We start from the raw sequence: 18,821 nt of genomic DNA, 5'->3' as shown, positions 1-18,821 counted from the left end.
TGCCTCTTGTTTTGCTGTTTAGTCTGACGACGACGGTCCCTGTTTGTTCTAATTGATTGTTGTGTCTGTTGACAGCCTTATTAACCCGTTTACATCGGTACTTATGACAGTCTGCCTTGTCCTTTTGTTGTTGTTTTGTCAATAAATATGTCAGAAAATGTCCCTTTAGCTAAATTGTTTTTGCTCTTTTTTTTCCAGAGAAATGTAACTTTCGAAATCTGGCAATTATTTGTCATTATTATGTATTAAAGGCTTAATAAAATGAGGAAAAACACAAGTAAAAATGCAGTGAGTTATGGATAGTATTTGTTATTGAAACGCTATTGTGTTATTCTCTTTTGACAAAGTGTAAACAAATCTTCAAACAACCAGCTGACTGCTGTCTGGTGATGTGGATTTGCTTTTAGAAGAGATTTAGGTTTTTACGAACGTTGAATTTGGATATATCAGTTTCTGTGATGTAACTTGTGGTATCTTAATCTCACTAAATACATTTTGGTCTGCCTTGTCAATATCATCATTTTCTAATTAGTTTTCACAGACCTACATAATACCGAAATGTCATGTATGACAGTATATAAAAGCAAGTCCAGGATGTCCACATAACTTTTTACACACTATAAAGCATAATATCCACATGTATCTATTATAAACACCAAATAAGCTAAACAAACAGAAATGAAATAGATAACTATCGTACATGCTTTTAAATAATAAATTGTCTTATCGTCCAGCTCTTTGTTGTGCTGCCACGTTGATTTAAAAGAAAAGCTGGTGTTTGAAATGTCACTAAATCAACAATGCAACAAAAAAAGAAGAAGAAGAAATAAGCAGAAGAAGAAAGTGGTGGCTGTTAATGTTTGAAAATGTTTTACATTTTTGGTTATTGTTCTCTTTGGTTTTAGAGACAGAAAGAGTCTGGGAAATTTCCAGCCACCACACTCTTTTCTCTCTGTCCTGTGCCCTTGGTCAAGGCTCCACACCCAGTTCCCCCTCACACTCACACACACACACACACACACTCACACACACACACACACACACACCAGCTGTCGGAATCCTTCCCTTCTCTGAACTGAGACCAACTGATACAGCTGTTAACATGTACTAGTGATACAGTAAATCCCTTTTTCCCCCCCCCTCTCTCCTGGCCAGCCCTGTCTCATTGTGTGTTGTGGCTCTTTTTGTGGGTCCCAGACAACCAGCAGACAAACCTCCTCACCTTATCAGACATGCTGGCCTATTGGTGAAAACTGGGAAAGAAAAATAAAAAAGAATCTCTGGTTGCGTGTGTGGAATAAAAAGGGAAAGTTGAAAGTGGCAGTGACGCATGGTTGAGATTCTAAGGCAATATAAATGGGATATTTTGCCAACAATTATGACTTACAGTGCTTTGTCTGCAATCCTTTCGGTCCCCATTGTTCCGACATTCATCTCTTTTGCCAATGCCCATCACAGCTGAGGCCAATAATGCCCTTCTCTATTGTCTGGATGATGCTCATTAATCAACTAATTTGCATTTTTATTTCCTCAGAAGGTCCACCATCTATCATCTCCTGTAAAAGAAAGATGTCCTGCATTCACAAAAGGCAGAGAACTACGATTTCAGGTTTATTGTGGAGTGCTTTCAAGTTCTCTACTCAATCCCATCTTTTCTTGTCCAGATTTAACAGCTAGATGTCACATCCACTTGTTGAGATTTCTGTGTTTGAATCTTTAGAACGACTTTGGAGACAATCTCGTTAGTCCCTTATTAAAACCCTGTTTACGTCTCACCCCTCTTTACACTACAGTCTACGTCGCCTCTTTTTCTCATTCGCTGCAAGCCTCTCGTTCTGCCCCACAACGGTATCCATCCTATTTTACTCTGCTTACCTCCGCCCACTTCTTCTGTCCTCCTCTCTGTTTCACCACAGACACCTCACCTGTCCAGACCCATTCAGGGAGATTTAACAAACTGATGTAGAGGACCCTTGCGTGGTTTTCCTTTTCCTTTCCCGAGCTTCTTTTTGATTCCTGATGTCAGTTCTTTCTCTCTGACTACTTATCCCTGCTTCCATTTGATGTTCACAATTGTTATTATTAGTCATTTGCTGCTGTTCATTAAAATAGAGGAAATACAAGGGTTATGGGTGCAGTAATACATTTGAATTTTGTGAAATATTTCTTTGTATTTGAGGCCATGACATTGTTATCAATACCTATATAAAAATGTGCTTTTATCAACTGTAACCAGTTACTTCTTCATTTCTTGGCGCCGACATACGTGTCAAAGACGAGACATAAGAAAAAAGGCAAAAGCAAAAACCACCAGCTCAAGCAAGAGACTGTAGGGCATTACGCTTTAAAAGCCCGTCTGAACAGGTGGGTATACTGGCAGCGAGGCACACACTCCAGGCATCCTTTTCTTCGTCTCCACTTCGTTTTCCCCCATATCACCACCAGAAACAGATTTGTGAGCAATTGGTGCTCCCTACAGCCTCCTCTGTGTTCAGCTGCTCCGTGCTGCCTGAGGACTTCAATATTTACTTTGTCCAGTGGAGGAGGAGGAGGAGGGCGGGGGACTGCTGACATATAGCTTACCATCGCAATTTGACTGTTAGATTGAAGAATGACTGGAGCCTAAACGATGCTGAAAGACCTCTGAGCATTTTTGTTTGGATTCGTAAAATGTAAAATTGTCTGTTTTGTTAACAGAGCTTGTGTTTTTCCTTTGTGCTTTTCCCCTTGTTCCTATTCAGGGCCACATGGAGAGCCGGGGTCTAAAGTGTAATTGTAATTGCTCAGTGTTAACATAATTCTGGGCGGACCTCCTGGTAATCTTCACTTTGTTTATAAGTGTTTAAATGGGTGTTAATCAGTGGGCCTGAGTCGACCAAATCTTCCACCCAGAATAGAAGGACAAATGCAGTATAACATGATATATACAGTATACCTCTGGACTCATCTGGGGCATTCCCTTCTAAATTGAAGCTCTGGATCGTGTTTCCTGCAAGTCACACTTGGTGTCCAATGTCCAAGCAGCCCAGAGTTGAACTCCCCCCTCCGTTAGGGAAACAGAAAGCTACTCAGCAGCTAATCGTTTTTCTGTAATATAAAAAAAGATGCAACGCAGGCAATATTATGCAGCTATGACAGACAGTTATAGCAGAGGAGGAATCACACGCATCATAGCAGAGGTTTCTATCATGAAAATGGCCTCTGGTTTACATGTTTTTATTGGCAACTCAGTGAACTTGTGGTGGCTATATGAGCGGCAGCTACTTAACTCACATGAGCTGCTGTGGATGCATGACTCATCAGAAACACCTGATCCTTGCCCTGTTGTATGTTCCTGTCTGGGCCTTCTCACTAATCCCATCACCTGACATCAAGCTTGTTGTAAAGCTGCTTAGTGCCAGATGGATTTGAGGTTGAACTGAGACAAAATCACTAAGTGCCTTGTGTTGATTTACTATGAAAAAGACAAAGTATCTGAGTAGCTCTTCAATGGTGGAATGAGCTCCCCATTGACATCAGGACAGCAGAAAGTGTTGACATCTTCCGTCGCATACTAAAAACACATATTTTTCGACTACATCCCGTAGTCACGGGATGTATTTCCACAAGGAGACTTGATGTGACAAAAAAATGTTAAAGTACGTCAGAATAATTCTGTCTTATGGAGTGTATATTTAGTAGTGTCTTTGAAAGCTGAAAACAATGTTTGACCTTTTATTAATAGATGTTATGCTGCCACCCAGTGTTACACGTAGGCATAACAATTCCATAGAATGAAGAAACCACAAATTCCTATTCATTTTAAGATATAAAATACTACCATTTTAAATTTAAATCAGGATGGCAAATTTTCTCATTTTTCATTCTCTGAATTGTGCTCGACATGACAAGTGGTAATATTTAGCAAGAGGAACAGCTGATGAGGTGCTGGTAACTTGTTCAACATCAGTATGTAACCTTGCATCATCCACTACATTCATCTGCATAATAATTCAGGGCTCTGCCAGGACACGTCCATACGCTCTATAACCACGACAAAAGTAAAGACTTCAGTTTGATCCATTAGCTTTAGTGAGTCGGTGTGATTAATACAGTAATCCCATTTATGTATATTTCCCATTCAACCAAATGAGTATGAAGTGGGCACCTATTTCAACGATGAAAATAAATAAATAAAAAATCTTTATCTCATGAAATAAAAAAGGTGGCAAGCTTATCGCATTTTTTATTGATCCGTTCCCATGACCACAGATGTACAATACAGTTGACTTTTAGGCAATGACAAAGCAGATTAAAAGTTTGTCTGTGGTGTCTGGTCTCAGTCATAATAATATAGTTACAAGCGACTGAGCAGGAAGAAACAATAAAGGGACACAGGCATATTTACAAGCTTTCCCTCCGTGACTCGGCCCTGACAACCGCACAAACGTGCTAGAAGACGACAATCTGGATTTTTTCTTTTTTTTTTTTTTTTACAGTTGACAACATCTTTAACGTGTGCTCCATCAAACCAACATTCCTGTGATCTATTTAATTTGATCAGAGTATACAGTACAAAGTTTGAAAGGAATGGAGTAATTTCTTATGTTTAATACTAATGATAAAAACAGGGAACTGCAATCAGTGGCATGTATAGAGTGGACAAATGTGTTTTCAGTTGATATCGATTTGATGCAAGAGAAAGGAAGAGGAAAGGAGAGAGAACAAGAACATTTTATCTCCTTTTGTTTTGTTTGTTATCCCGTCTTTTCCATCTTTCTAACATTCCACTTCGTAAAAAAAGGCAGAGACGAAGAAGCGCGCAAGAGAGAGACGACCAGAAAGGACAGAGTTAACCCCCAAATCGCTTCTCTGTGACCTCTAGCCAGCTCACATTTGTCCATGTTCTACACTCTTCTCCTGGACCGGTCCAAAGTCTGCGACCGCTTATTCGGAGAGCTTCTTCATCCTCTGGTCTAGTGCAGCAAAGTTCTCTTCTACAGCGCCTAGATTTTCCTTCATTGTCTCGTGGACCTTTGGGAGAAGAGGGGACACAAACATGTTTAGTAAAAGGTGAAAGAAATCAAAGTGAAGTTGATGCTGTAAGGAGGAAAGAGCGGATTAGAGCTTTAAAAAAAGGAGAAAAAAATGGCATCTGAGGAGGTAGAGCCAAAAGGCATAATGCAAATCAACAGTGATTACAGAAGGGAGAATGTTGTCAGATCGGAAAGAAGATTATTGGTCAATTTATTGATCGAGAAAACAACTTTAAATCAATTTAATCAATTGAAAATGTAGTTTTAGCAAAAATTCCAAACATTCACTGATTCTCTGTTTTCTATTACATCAGACAAAACAAGATATTTGAAGACTTCCCCTCTGGGTATGAAAATAAATACCTACTGGTTAATTAAATAAATATTATAGCTGGAACAAATAGTCAATAGGTTTATACTAATAGGCTTTCAAAAAAAAGTGTCATTGTTGACATTTCATTGATTCAATGATTGAACAAAATAATGAATATCTTAACTAGGATTGCAAAGGGGCGGAAAGTTTCCGGTAAATTTCCGGAAACTTTCCACGGGAATTTTGGCTCGGGAATTTTGAAAAAATAAAATTTGCCTGCGTTTTTTTGCAAAAGCATATTACAGGGAACTTAAATGTAGTTGAGAACATAAACGCAAACATAAAACGTTCTGTTGTTTTTAAACGTTTTTGTCATCAGTGTTGCGTCTGAATGTTTCAGCCTGACGCCTGGAGAGTGTGAGAGCGCTGAGTTGCGTAGAGGCCAAGAGCGGTATTGCAGACAGATAGAGATTTCAATTATAGCTGCAACATATTGAAAAAAATAACTGAACTAGTTCATTTTTTGGAGCTGCGAACTTAGTTCAAATTTTTGAATTATGAACTATGAGCTGAACTAGTTCATGTAGGTCCAGGAAGAAAGCATTTAGACCTGAAAGGATTCAGGAGAAATCACTAAAAAAAGAAATTTGTGTTGGGGGGTGGTGATCATACGGGATTCACCTTTTTTTATTCAACGTTCATGTTTTCGTTGTTTGATGAAAGAATAAAGTTCTACTCACAAAATGTCAAAAAGGTCAAAAATGTAATTTTTAAAAGTTGTATTATCAATGTTTGCATGCATGTCTGCTTATGACAAGGTAAATACAGTTAAATTACCCCAAAATTTCGAGTTTATTCCTGTTAATTCCTGTTAATTCCCGTGGAAAGTTTCCAACTTTGAATATTCCCGGAATTTTGCAACCCTAATCTCAACTCATCATTAGTTGAAACTCTATAAACATATTTCCGTAATTGTCATGGATTTGTACAGTAACGTTCACAGGGAGTTAAGTGTTCTTCCAGGAGGATATACAAGACCTTCCTGTGATGCATGTCAATGCCAGATTTAACAACCTTCTCAAAGCCAAAGGATACCTTACTTCAGAACACAACACGTGTATGAAGAGAGAGATCACACATGTTCTGACATTGGAAGCTTCAACAAAAATAAAAACTTGCCAAGGCACTGTTCTGTCCATCGAACCACAACTCTTTAGAGAGCCTCAGTCCTTCTTATGGGTCGTTGCACTTTGTTAGATTCTTACTTTCAGCTATGAAAAGCTGCATTTATAAAAACACACTCTGAAGTGTATGAAAGGACATTTAACAGCTTATTGCTAAGTGGTTGAGTTTGTCAAGTTATTTGTTAACTCTACCGTTTTCAATCTGTGAAAAAGTTTCTGTAGACAAAGGTAAGCGCACGGTTTCCCTAAGATTCTACCTCAAAGGATGCAGTTTATTTGTTCAAATACAGAAAGAGCTTTGTCCATTGTCTGAATTTTTTTTGTGTGGCCCAAACATTGAGACAAGCGAAGCACTGCTACTGGCCTTGTACATTTCCCCAAATGTTTAATGGATCTTCAAACTTCCTACCTGTGTTAGCAGAGTGTTATTGTCCTTCAGGGAGTTGTTGATCATCTGCTGAGTGGTGTCCAGGTGGGTCAACAGCTGGCCAAATTGCATGGCTACGAGACACCATCGAGTTTGGATGAGGTGAAATTGAGAGGCAATGAAAAAGAGAGGGAGGAAGAAGCAAATAGATGAAGGATTAGTTCTCCAATTTACACATTTCTGGTTTAAAAAAAAAATGCTTGAAATGCAATGTTGTGTTTGTTCTCAGCCAATGTGAAGCTGAGTAAAGACAAATATGATCTGAAGCTGATGAATGACTGAAAGACTAGAAAGATTAAACAATATTTTCTTTTACTCGGTGCCTTCATTGGTAAAGAACGATCAGGAGAGGAAAATAAAATCAGTGGAGCTAAACCCCACTGGGCTAAGATCCCTTTCGCTGCAGACTGTGACAGATTGCTGCAAAGTGATTCTGGATGATAAATGACCTCTTTCAGCGCCCAGAAATGAATTATCAATATAATCTAATAATGCCAAGGTTCTGCTTTCATGTGCTAAATAATAAAAATATGATAATGTGATATATAATATCATGCATCTCTTTCTCCCTGAAGGGATGTTTAACAGTATTGCTAGATTTAGTCTAATTCTATTACCATTTTGAGACTCCCTTTCACTGATTTTTTGCCCTTTGTTATAATAGAATGGCATGGTTTAGGCTAATTCCATTATCCGTTTGAATCCTATTTTTGCTTAGTTTTCTTCTTTTGTCTCCCACTCAAGACGTCCCCATTGCAAATGCAAATCTTTCAGGCAGCATATTACTTACTTCACAGATGCCGCTAGAAACGTGATCCGGGTTCACACCCCGTTATGTTCTGCAGCTACACCCTACATATTTTGAATGTGTAATGCCACTCCCCGCCCTCTTACTAACCTACATACATCCTCTCCTTGAACTCCCATGGGTGTCATTTCAAGGTTCTTTTCCTCTCACATAAAAGAACAGAACATAAATTACAAAAGTTTTCATTATTATGATCCTTACTGGGGGGAAATCTGCCCCTTGAGCAATATTATTATTATAATAGCAATATGAACGAATTACTATCCACTGCGACATTCATATAATGTTATTGTGTAGAAGTGAAAACAAATATTGTCTCATGGCTGAGAGTTATGCGAGGACGCACAGAAAGTGTTGGTCTGCCAGCTTGTAGACCAGTTTCTGTTCCAGTGTGTTACCTTGCTCATGCAACTCCTTCACAGCGACAAGCCTCTGCACCACCTGAGGTACAGAGGTGGACATGGCATCCCACTTCTGCACCACGTCATACAGCTGCGACACCTGACAGGTAAACACATACGAGCACATTTAAGAACGAGATAAACCCGCCAGCTAAAATAACCCAAGGTCACAGATTTGCAATAGTTAGTGTACTGTAAAAGATTCTAGCATATATTATAATGAGCTGAATTACTTACATTAAAACATAACCTTTCATGGCTGAAGACTTACACCTGTTTTGTTGGGGGTCTCATGACGTCATCTCACAAAGTTTTTAAATTCTTTTTTTTTTCTTTTTAAATAGTAATGAAGTCAAAATCAGAATTTATTGCCAAGTATGTTTACACATACAATAAGAATTTGTCCTGGCGGGAGGTGCATAACATTTAACAATAAACATTTAACGATAAACATAAAACAGAGTGCAATAAAAAGAGAGCATGACTATTTACAATTGGGTCTACTAAATATTTAGAATTGGAACTACAGAATATACAAATTAAAGTTTAAATTAAAACCAGTTTACTATATTGCAATTACAGTACATTACAGTTTCTCAAAGACTCAAACAGCAGTGTGAAATAACCTAATGTATCAAAAATAAACATCTTTGCATGACTTTGTCATTCAACATAGTCATATAATAAACATGCTCTGCCCTCTACTGGCCTTTTAGGCGTATAGCACTTTTAGAACAATTGATGCCAAAGACACACAAGATTGTTGCCTGAAAATCCTGCAGATCTCACAGCGGAGTCCAAAAAACCCCAAAAAACAATCAATAAAAAAAAACCTGGTGATAAAACTTTGGTTTACCTCCGACTGCTTCAAGGCTGAGCCAGCTGTTTGTTTAAAAACAGCACTACATTCACATTTAACATGTGTTGCTACTGGCTGCCGGTCTATTTGTGTGCAAGCAAACGTTTTCCAAATGAATATCTCGCCACTAAGACTGAACTAGCAAGATTATTACTGTATTATATGGTTTCCTGATACACACTAAACACTTATGATTGTAGGAATCTTCCAGCTGTTTTTGTATCTTAAAGTGCTTGGTAACGTTGAGTGAAAGCATCTGAGATAATTACTGCACTTAGCTTGCGCGGCTCAATAAGCACAGCGGGGATGATTACAAACCTTGTTTTGTGTCTCGGCGTCCTCAATCGCTGCCTTGTGTTTAGCGATTTCATTCATCTTCCCAAGGACACTCTAAATGGGAGAGAGAATAAAAGTAATTTATTCTTTTTGTGTACCGCTTTGGAGGCATTCAGATACATTACAGAAAAAAAGACATGCATAAATTAGATTAATATTAATACTGTGGTAAATTGACACAAAATATTTAAAAAGATACAAATACATCTTCAAGTATTTATCAATATTCAAACCCCCCCGCACCCTTCCACCTCCTCTCTCTCTTCCCAGAGTGTGTGGAGCTGAAGATCTACAGCGTCCAAAAAGAAGAAAATGGACCTGTACTTGTACAGCGCTTTTCTAGTCTTCCGACCACTTAAAGTGCTTTAACACTACAGGACATCATCCACCCATTCACACATTGATGGGAGGCGCTTCCATGCAAGGCGCCACATCATTATCATCAACCACTCATACACCGTAGGCGCAGCTACAGGAGCAATTGTGGGGTTACGTGTCTTGCTCAAGGACACATCAACATGGGCTAGCGGACTCAGCGATCGAACCGTCAATCCTCCGATTGAGCCACAGTCGCCCACAAAGAACACCACAAAGAAAACTTTACAATGACTCCGAAACTTTCTTATGTGCCTTTTGATTCTTTTTAGCGGGCAAGCTGCAGCTAGATATCAATACATACACACAGTCAGAGGAAGGGCTGTGATCTATATCTTATTTTATATTTGAACATTTGTTTGACACACAAGACGCAATGTGTAATACGTTTTTAATAAGCTTTGGCTTTGCTGGGTTAGCTGTTGCACCATCTCAACCGGACTGAACGCAAATAGATGAAATATGGAGCTTGTTTTAGAAGTCTTCCCGTAACACAGCAAAACAACATATTTCTTTTAAAACACAAAGTTCCTTTGGGAAACATGAAGAGTGAATAAGAATGCCGTGCTGTGTGCTGATTAGTTACCTGCAGTCTGGCCTCCACTTGATCCAGAGTAGCTGAGTCCAGTGCGCTGACCCTCGCCTGCAGGAGCTCTATAGTGGCCTGATTCAAACAAACAACCACACACACACACACAAACCCAAGTTATATAGAAGCGTGCGGAAAAAAACAGTGTTCTTCTCTTGCTACTGGCACAGCAACAATAAACAAACTTGGAGGAACTGATGTCATTCATCTTTGAAGTATGACCCAGTTCTCTGGCTGCACATTAGATACACAAACTTATGAATACAGACACAAACTCCACTTGCTTGACTTCTTACCATCAAACTGGATCCTTGTACCCCAGAACTCAGAGGTCCCTGCAACACAAAGAAGGGAAATTAAATACAAGAAGGAATGAAGCCATAATTTACATAAATCAAGTGTAAGATTTTTTTTCAGCTTCTATAAGTGGATAGTTACACGGCAACAGGAGCATGAAATTCTACTGGTGTGAGAGTGAAAGAGAGAATAAGATAAACAGAATTAATGTGAGAGAGAGAAAAGCATTAGAGAGGATGTGTGCGTGAAGACCTTGTGTGTGTACCTGCTTGTCTGATCCTGAGCCAACAGCCATCTCCAGCTCAGCGAGACGCTTCTCCAGTTCCGCCATCTACAGGGACCGAACAAGGCAACACATGGCTGGTAGTGACAACAGCATCACACAGAAACACCCACACGTGCACGCACGCAGGCAGACAGCAAGCCTTTTGTCCCGTTTATTTACCATTAAATATTCTGACATTCTTCTCACGAGAATGAAAACAAAAAGGCGTCGAGCAGATCAACATTCGCGCATTTCACAAGTGCATTCATCCCAGACACTTTCCTCTGCTTCCCTCCACCTCCCTTTACACTTTACCTTGGCAGATTCATTGAATTTTTCCTGCTCTGGTCTGCTGTGCAGCTCGTAGAGTACCACTCCATCTGGGCTTTTAGCGGATACCGCCGCCTTGCTGTCCCCCGCGGCGCTGCCACGGTTGCCCTTGGCCACTTCAAGCTGGGTAAGCAGACGCCTGAGGGAAGGAAGGAGAGGGAGACACAAAAGGATTAAATGCTCAATATTGTTATCAGCTCATATCATGTGTTGCTGTGCCCTCCCACTCTCTTACTCCAAAGCTTTTTCACGCTCTGTTGTAAACAGCAAGGTCAAGGTAAGCTCGGATCCCTTTAAAGCCGTCTATCTCTTTTTACTCCCCTCCTCTCTCGTGTCACAGTCTCTTTACCTCTCCATCTTCTGGACAAAGCTGTGGACTGAAATGTCACTACTGTATGTGTTCATACTCTCTCTGGCCTTCGTGGGAATCTCTCTCTTCCAATTTTAAATATGCCTTCCTCAATAATCTGTCAGTTCTTTTGCTCCCCAGGTAACACTATGCTGAGTTCTGGAGGGGTCTTGCCCTTGTTACTCTCTCACTCCTTATATCTGGGTTATAGTGTGCTCATTTGAAGTAAATCCGCTGCTCTTCCCTCCGACCATATATTGTTGACGCCTATATCTTCAAGCTACCGTTTCTCTTATCCCTCAGTCCATCTATTCCCTGCTTACTACCTCATAACTCTGCAAGACTCTGATTACCATCAGCTTTCAGATGTTTGTCCTCTTTATTGTCTCGCCCCCCAGCTCACCTGGCTAGTGCTCCATCGGGGTCAGCCAGATTGATGTGTGCATGTGGCCCCAGCAGGGAGTCGAGATGGGCAGAAACCAGCTGCTGTTTGAGCTGGGCAGCGTGCTGGGCGAGCACCACCGGGGTCAGGCGCTCCTCTGCATTGGTTTCCTTTGTGGCAGACTGGAAGCAAATGAACACCACCGTCATTGAGCAACTGAGTTCTACACAGCAGTGACTGTTCGAACAACAAGGTAGAGGTAAATTCAAATAGATATATGAAACATACTGCATATGGAAACATTCACTCTTTCACTAGGAAATTGCATTTGTTCTGATATCATATTTCAGTAAAACAGAATTACAGACATTCCAGTTTTTTTTAACCTGAATTTGGGTTAGCTAGTGTAGTTTCCTGCATGGGATATATATTTTAGGGGAAACAAATGAAATCACTAAATACAGAGGGCTATTTTGTGTGTTTTCTGTTTGTTTTGCTGGTTTTCCGAACATCTATAACAGAGGCGGCACGTTGACAATGATTTTGACCCGCATACTAAACTATAATACAATAACAGGTTGAAAATAAAGAGAATATTTCTTTAATAACAAAGCTACATCCTTGACATGCAGTACGATTTCTGTTGCGATCCTTTAGCACACGATCATCAAACCCTGACATTGAATTATTCTCAATAAATCTGCTCTTTAAATTACAGCATGATCACACCTATGCATGCAGATTACTTTTCCTATCAATACATTCACCCTGATGAATGGCCACACTTTAATTTGGAGTGAGCCAATTACTCCAATTACTCACAAGTTCAAATTTAGAGACTGAAACACAGAAGCAGGCTGCATATTCTGGCAGCATGACCTGCATGAGGTAAAACCCATGGATTATATCACAAACACTGCCAATTCAGGTTGAATTTGATGTTGGACTCATGGAGCAGCAGACTCTACCTTGTGAGTATCCAAGGTAATGACACCAAAGGTTTAATTAGTTTCAGGGTTGCGGTGTCTTTCTAAGTCTGAAAAGCAATTTCTCGGACTATGTTTTAATCAATTCATTTTCAGTTCATTTAGGGCTTCAGTGCACACACACCGTACAAAGCTCAGGTCTGTAGTGCAACAGTGTGAATTGGACATAAATATTCCACCTTTGAAACGGTTCCAACTAAAAGGTTGCCCTCCCATGATGATGTGGTCAAGGAGTAGAGCGGATGAAAAGACCCTTTGTGACCAGCTATTGAATCTGTGTGCAGACTGCTAGCTAAAGGCTGGATAATCAGAGCGTGCCATTCCTTGCCAAGTCCTGTGGGAAAGGGAGAGTAGTGCTCGAGCTCATGCGTGTGTCTCGCTGTCAGTTCACCTGGATGGCATCCACCTCCTGAGTGAGTTCCTGGATCTCGGTCACCAAGCGCTGGTACTTCTGCTGGGGGGTCTCCTTCACTCCACAGCCCTCTCCAAGCTAAACAAAGAGGAGAGAGGATTGTGAACATTGCACAACAGCAAAGTAAGTCTAATATAAAGAGAGCAGACGCTTGACTTTATCAAGTGCAATAAAAATCCCAATGGTGTTGTTCACCTCAAATGGAACATGTTTTTAAAAAAGGACAAATAAGGAAGTAATTCATTTCTGCCAAATAAAAAGTTACTCACGATTTCAAATTCTCCTGACTCATAGCCCACTCTTCGGCTTCTACTGATTCTGTCTGAGAAATCTGTAAAAATGAGAGAAATGGGTTGTTAAAAATCAAAAAGGAAGAAAGATCAGATTGGTCGTCAAGTCAAAGTCCGTTAACGTATGCAGTGTAATGCAACAGTCTTGTAATAAATCATACCTTCGGGAAGAATATATTACAATATAATTTTTAAGAAGAGATTGTGTTGATTCAAATGTATGATAATGTAGCTTTTGGACAGTTATATTTTTAGTCATGTACTATATTTACTAAAAAGGTGATGTTACCGTTCTGTTTTACCTTAAAACGTTACTTAAGTTAATAGTAAATTGTGATTTATGATCCACTGTGAACTGACCAAGCCCCTTGGTGTTGACATGCTTGTCTTTGAACTTGTCGTAGGCTGCGTTGGGGTTGACCACAATCCTCTCCACGCTGTCACTGCAGAGCTCCTCCTGTCATTGAGAATATCAGGAAATAAAGTAAAATTAACATCAACAAATCTTTACAAGGACATGTAGACTTTACAGAAACCAAAGACTTAAACAAAAATAGTGTTGGCTTATGGAGCAAGTGAGCCATAAGTCTTGAAGACCAAGCTCGACTTAAAATATGTTTGTTTGATCATTGCCCTGAAATATTATTTAAAAGAAAATGAATTACGTGGTTAAGTCAAGGAGCTTATTATGACTTAGAAAGATTACACACCCAAAGATAATAAAAGCCTTTGTAGCCATGAATCATGAAGATCTGCAGTAGCTTCATAGCCATAACAATTTGGGGCTGTCCAGAGTTAGATTATTACAGCAAAATTTAGAGTACCAGCAGGCAACATTATGTGTATCACAGTCATCACAGAGTTTTCTCTTGGCTTGATTGTAGACTTTTAAGACCTTCTTTGAAAAAGGTTTCATTCTTTATTAAAATGTGTTAATCATGTATATGATAAAATCAATGTTACGTAAATGAAAAGTTGGAAGCCACAAAAACTTTCTTTTCTAAATGACAGTTTGATTAGTGATTCTAGGGAGCACAAAAAAAACGTGCATAATTGGATCAGAACTTCAACGTGATCAATTATGATGAACTCAAGGCAAAGGTAGGATTAAAACACCACTGACACATACAGATAGGTGACATGAGTCTAGGTTCACATTTAGATTATTATTTATTTTTTTAAACAGCACAAAACACACGAGTTAAGCAGATGAAGGGAGGAGGAGGAAGGGTGAGGAGGAGAGTTAGTCAGGCTCTTACCAGCTCCTTGGGTTTCCAAAGAGAGTTAGAGAAAGTAACGGAAGAGCAGAGGGAGAGAAAAAAAGTGGGTGGGGGGGAGAGAGAGAGAGAGAGAGAGAGAGAGAGAGACAACACAGATTAATGTGGTTATCACATGCCATGCACACAACAGGAACAGTTGGCCAGGGTCGGGGAAAGATAAGAAAGAACGCAGTGTTCTGAGAGTTGCTGCTAAAATCCCTGGAGACACGACTGCTTATGTCTCCAGTTCTTTCTCTCTTCCCGATTTAGGGTCAGATGGTACGCAATGTACGTTCTCCTTTAATACCATACTGCCCTTTATAATGCAATGTGACCATATGCTCTCATGGAGGGCTTTGTGGGTCTCAAAACATTATGCTCTGGATAGAGGAGGTTGAGTTTTAAAAAACAGTCCATGAGACAGAATAAGGGTAACGTGGGAGTCATGTTAGAGAAATTGCAATCTATCATAAATAATTTATCAGGGTGAGTTATTTCTTAATATCATGCTGTTTATCCTAAATTAATATGCAAGACTAAACCAAAGCTGTTAATGATGTACATCCAGGTTAAGGCCCCTATACACAAAGTGATTTTGGTCTCAAATTAAATAATGAGGTCTAAGATAGCACTGCGAGAAATATCCATCGATGGCAGATTTAGGGTATTGGTGACCACGGAAGTTTGCGTCAAAGGTCTGACATTATGAGAAATTTGGGCCCTAATTTACAAGTTCAGTATTACAAAGCAATGCGTCTCTACACAACATGATGTAGAACACACTAGTCAACGCAACATACTTGAATAAAGTAAATATATAGGTCAAATAAAGGAAGTTTGTGGAACTCTGGCTAAGAAGAATATTTTGTTGAACATTAAATTAATTAGCAGCACCACAGACAAAGTGTGTCTTTTGTTTGGCTGCAGAAGCGTTGCACAAGTTAATGCAAGCTTCTGATTACATTTATCATTTATGCTCGGATTCACCAGGAATTTATCAAACATTCTGATGTGTCTCAATTAAAAAAAATGTATGTGTGTATGTAAACGCGAGTATGGCCATTTTTTCAAAGCATGACATGAAATGTACCAATTAACCTTCAAGAAGTTATTGCAGCCTATAGGGGCCTTTAAAACATTCTGTTAGTCAAAATAGTGTGGTTAGGCAGGAAGCAACTGTTAGAACATGATGATAGGTTAAAAACAAGAAAAGAAATGAACACTTTTGTAATTGAAGTGTTGCTGTGCTGAAGACCCATCAAGATCATTTAAAAGAGTTTCACTTGAGTAACACAAGTAGGAGGAAAATAATCAATTCCTTGCACTTCAAAATAATCGGAAATTCATGAATAACAGGGCACAAAAGGGTCACTTAATCAATTTATTTCTCATTTCACCCCAATCAATTACGAGGAAGGAAAAGTGGACATGAGATTAAAAATGCATGCATCAAAAGCATGGCATTTAGCTCACTTAGAGTAAAATGGAGCCAGTCTTACTTGTACAAACTAGGATCCCAGGAGGGATGGGGGAGTCAAAACAAGGGCAAGGGTATGGGAAGAACGAATGTGGAAACATGGAAGGGAAAATGCCAATTAGGATTCACTCAGCTGGTCAGTAAACTGTACAGCATAGCAATACACTATCGAAAAAGACTGTACTCTAGCAAAGCAACCACTAACTCTGCTTAATGTAAAAGTTGGTGGGCAGTGAGAATAGACTTTTATAGAATAGAGTCAAAAGACCACCTTCATGACATCTATATAAACATCCACAGTAGATTTTGTTATCTTAAACGATAATGGTGTTGCATAGGACTTCTTTAAAAAAAAAAAAATCTCTTCTGTACTCATTTCCCTTACTTATCTGTAAGGAGAGCACAAATGCGGTGACACAGTTTAGACAGATAGAGATTGTTGAGGCACGATTAGAGAGTTCAATCGTTAGTTATTTCGTGGTTATAGACGTGTAATGGTGGCAGTAAATAATGCGCAGTGAAGAAGTGTATTCTCCGTTATAACAAGAGTAAACTCTTATTGAACACTTGTTTTCTAACGTTAGTTCGGTTAAAGTGCAGCGAATCAAACCGCAAACGGAGAAATCCAGTCAATAGAAAAACGTCCACTTACCGACTCAAACTGAGCCTGGTCATCTTCTGGAAGGTCGCCGGTCTCGTACACATCCGGCTCATTAAAGGCCTAATGAAACAGTCAGGTAAACATCATATTAAAATATAAAACATCCCGTCTTTAGTCTGGCCAACGCCCCGGCCCATCCAACAACACGGAGTGACGAGCCGTAGCTTGCTATTTGGTAACTGGTACCACAAGACACATTAACTGAACATGTTACCACAGAGAATCTATCATTTTAACGCTTGCTGTCTCGTATTTGCAAAACAATCGGACACAACAAAGTAAACAGCAGGGACGTTGTCTAGCTCAGCTGTCACGTCTTGGTGCTATTAGTAGCATTCAAGCTAACCTGTCTGCTAACATGAGCCACTTACAATTCCTGGCAAATTTGCGTATTTGGGATCCGCCATTTTCAGCAAAGAGCAAAGACGAGAACAATGAACAACGATGGAATACAACAAGGGTTCTTTAAAATGTGCTAATGGTCGATTAACTAAATGAAGTGGTTCACACAAGCTAACGGTAGCTGAGCCAACTGTCTCTCAGCCGGCGGATGCTTTCAGGCTGATATCGTGACGTCACCACGCTGGTTGTTTAACGGCGTGTACGATGGGTTTCATGAAAGAGCGGTTGACCGGGCGGTGTTCGCTACAACGAAAGACGGGGCGATACTTCAACGGCGCAAAAAAATCAACAAATCAAACACTCCCAGGAAAGTGGAACGTCTTTACGCATGCGCTCAGTTTGACCAATACAACTTCCCTATCTGTCGTTTACCATGATTGTACTATTATTTTTGTTATATTGGCTGTCGCATTCATACAATTTTAAAAATTAATTTACCTAAAAAACTATATTATTCTGTCTTTTTGTCTAAAACTATTTTGTTGCATTTCAGCAGAGTGGTCACACGGTGGCGCTAAAGGTACGAGCAGTACCAACTCAATCAACAGGCCAAAGACAGTCGACTGAGAAGATGATTCACTCTGGCGGAAAAACAAGCTGCCGCTTATCTAAAGTGGTTGTTAAGTAAGCTATTCCATATAATCAATAGCAAATAGCAATATAAAGTATGATAAAGTTTGATATATGTTTCCTTGTTTATATGAACTAATAATTTATTCTACAACAGCTTTAATGTTTCATCTGCTTTTTTTCTTGTGCAAATCATGGGTGTTTTGAAGGCTATGTTGGAGAACAAGCAGATTGGAGGACAAGCAGTGATACATTCAAGTATAAACTTCTTATAGTTATATAATATAAGAGTGTGTTCACATAATTCACATTTGTTTTTTATTGTCACTTACTATATATCACATGTTACATACTCAATACATACATAGCCGGCTGCTACACATTATTATTTATTGTATTTAACATTCACACAATAAATCGTTACTGTCAACCAATCACATGATTGGTATAGATGACTATGCGTCATCTGAAGGCCCATTAGTCTACATCTCAAGACACACATGGCTTTGTCATCCAGAGCCTTATGTCACGCAACTCTGGATATTGTGGTCTTGTCTTAGGGTGTTGCCAGCTACATACAAGGCTTGCCTTAGATTATTGTATAATGTTCATTAAAATGCAAATACATCCATTTTAAATGTAAACCTAAGTACTGAGGATATATTCTCTCTTACTGTGTTTCTTGTCTATACATCTTACGCTACTGGCAGAATCCACATATATATTTTTTAAATTCATTCTGCCTATTAAACAAATGTAATCTGATACTTATCATTATATAATTTACCTGTGACACTGTTGTGTAATAATAGTTAGGCAGGGGATGATTTAATG

General features: G+C 39.4%; 1 protein-coding gene across 1 annotated transcript; it reads right to left on the bottom strand.

Annotated features, from left to right (window-relative positions):
- Window positions 1–4,207: 4,207 nt before the first annotated feature.
- On the bottom strand, window positions 4,208–17,583 carry dctn2 (dynactin 2 (p50)). Its single transcript, XM_068595120.1, has 14 exons — window positions 17,387–17,583; window positions 17,007–17,075; window positions 13,979–14,075; window positions 13,598–13,659; window positions 13,308–13,406; window positions 11,952–12,112; window positions 11,185–11,338; window positions 10,870–10,935; window positions 10,604–10,642; window positions 10,305–10,382; window positions 9,326–9,397; window positions 8,146–8,248; window positions 6,922–7,013; window positions 4,208–5,013 (listed from the first exon to the last, which is right to left on the bottom strand). Exons 1-14 carry the CDS (start codon window positions 17,420–17,422, stop codon window positions 4,927–4,929), a joined length of 1,215 nt encoding a protein of 404 aa, XP_068451221.1. The 5' UTR covers window positions 17,423–17,583; the 3' UTR covers window positions 4,208–4,926.
- Window positions 17,584–18,821: the final 1,238 nt, after the last annotated feature.

This window comes from Clinocottus analis, unplaced genomic scaffold (assembly GCF_023055335.1).
Source record: "Clinocottus analis isolate CAN_PGR_092001 unplaced genomic scaffold, fCliAna1.0.p SCAF_3, whole genome shotgun sequence".
NCBI lineage: Eukaryota > Metazoa > Chordata > Actinopteri > Perciformes > Cottidae > Clinocottus > Clinocottus analis.
This window is presented reverse-complemented; position numbering and strand designations above follow the sequence as displayed.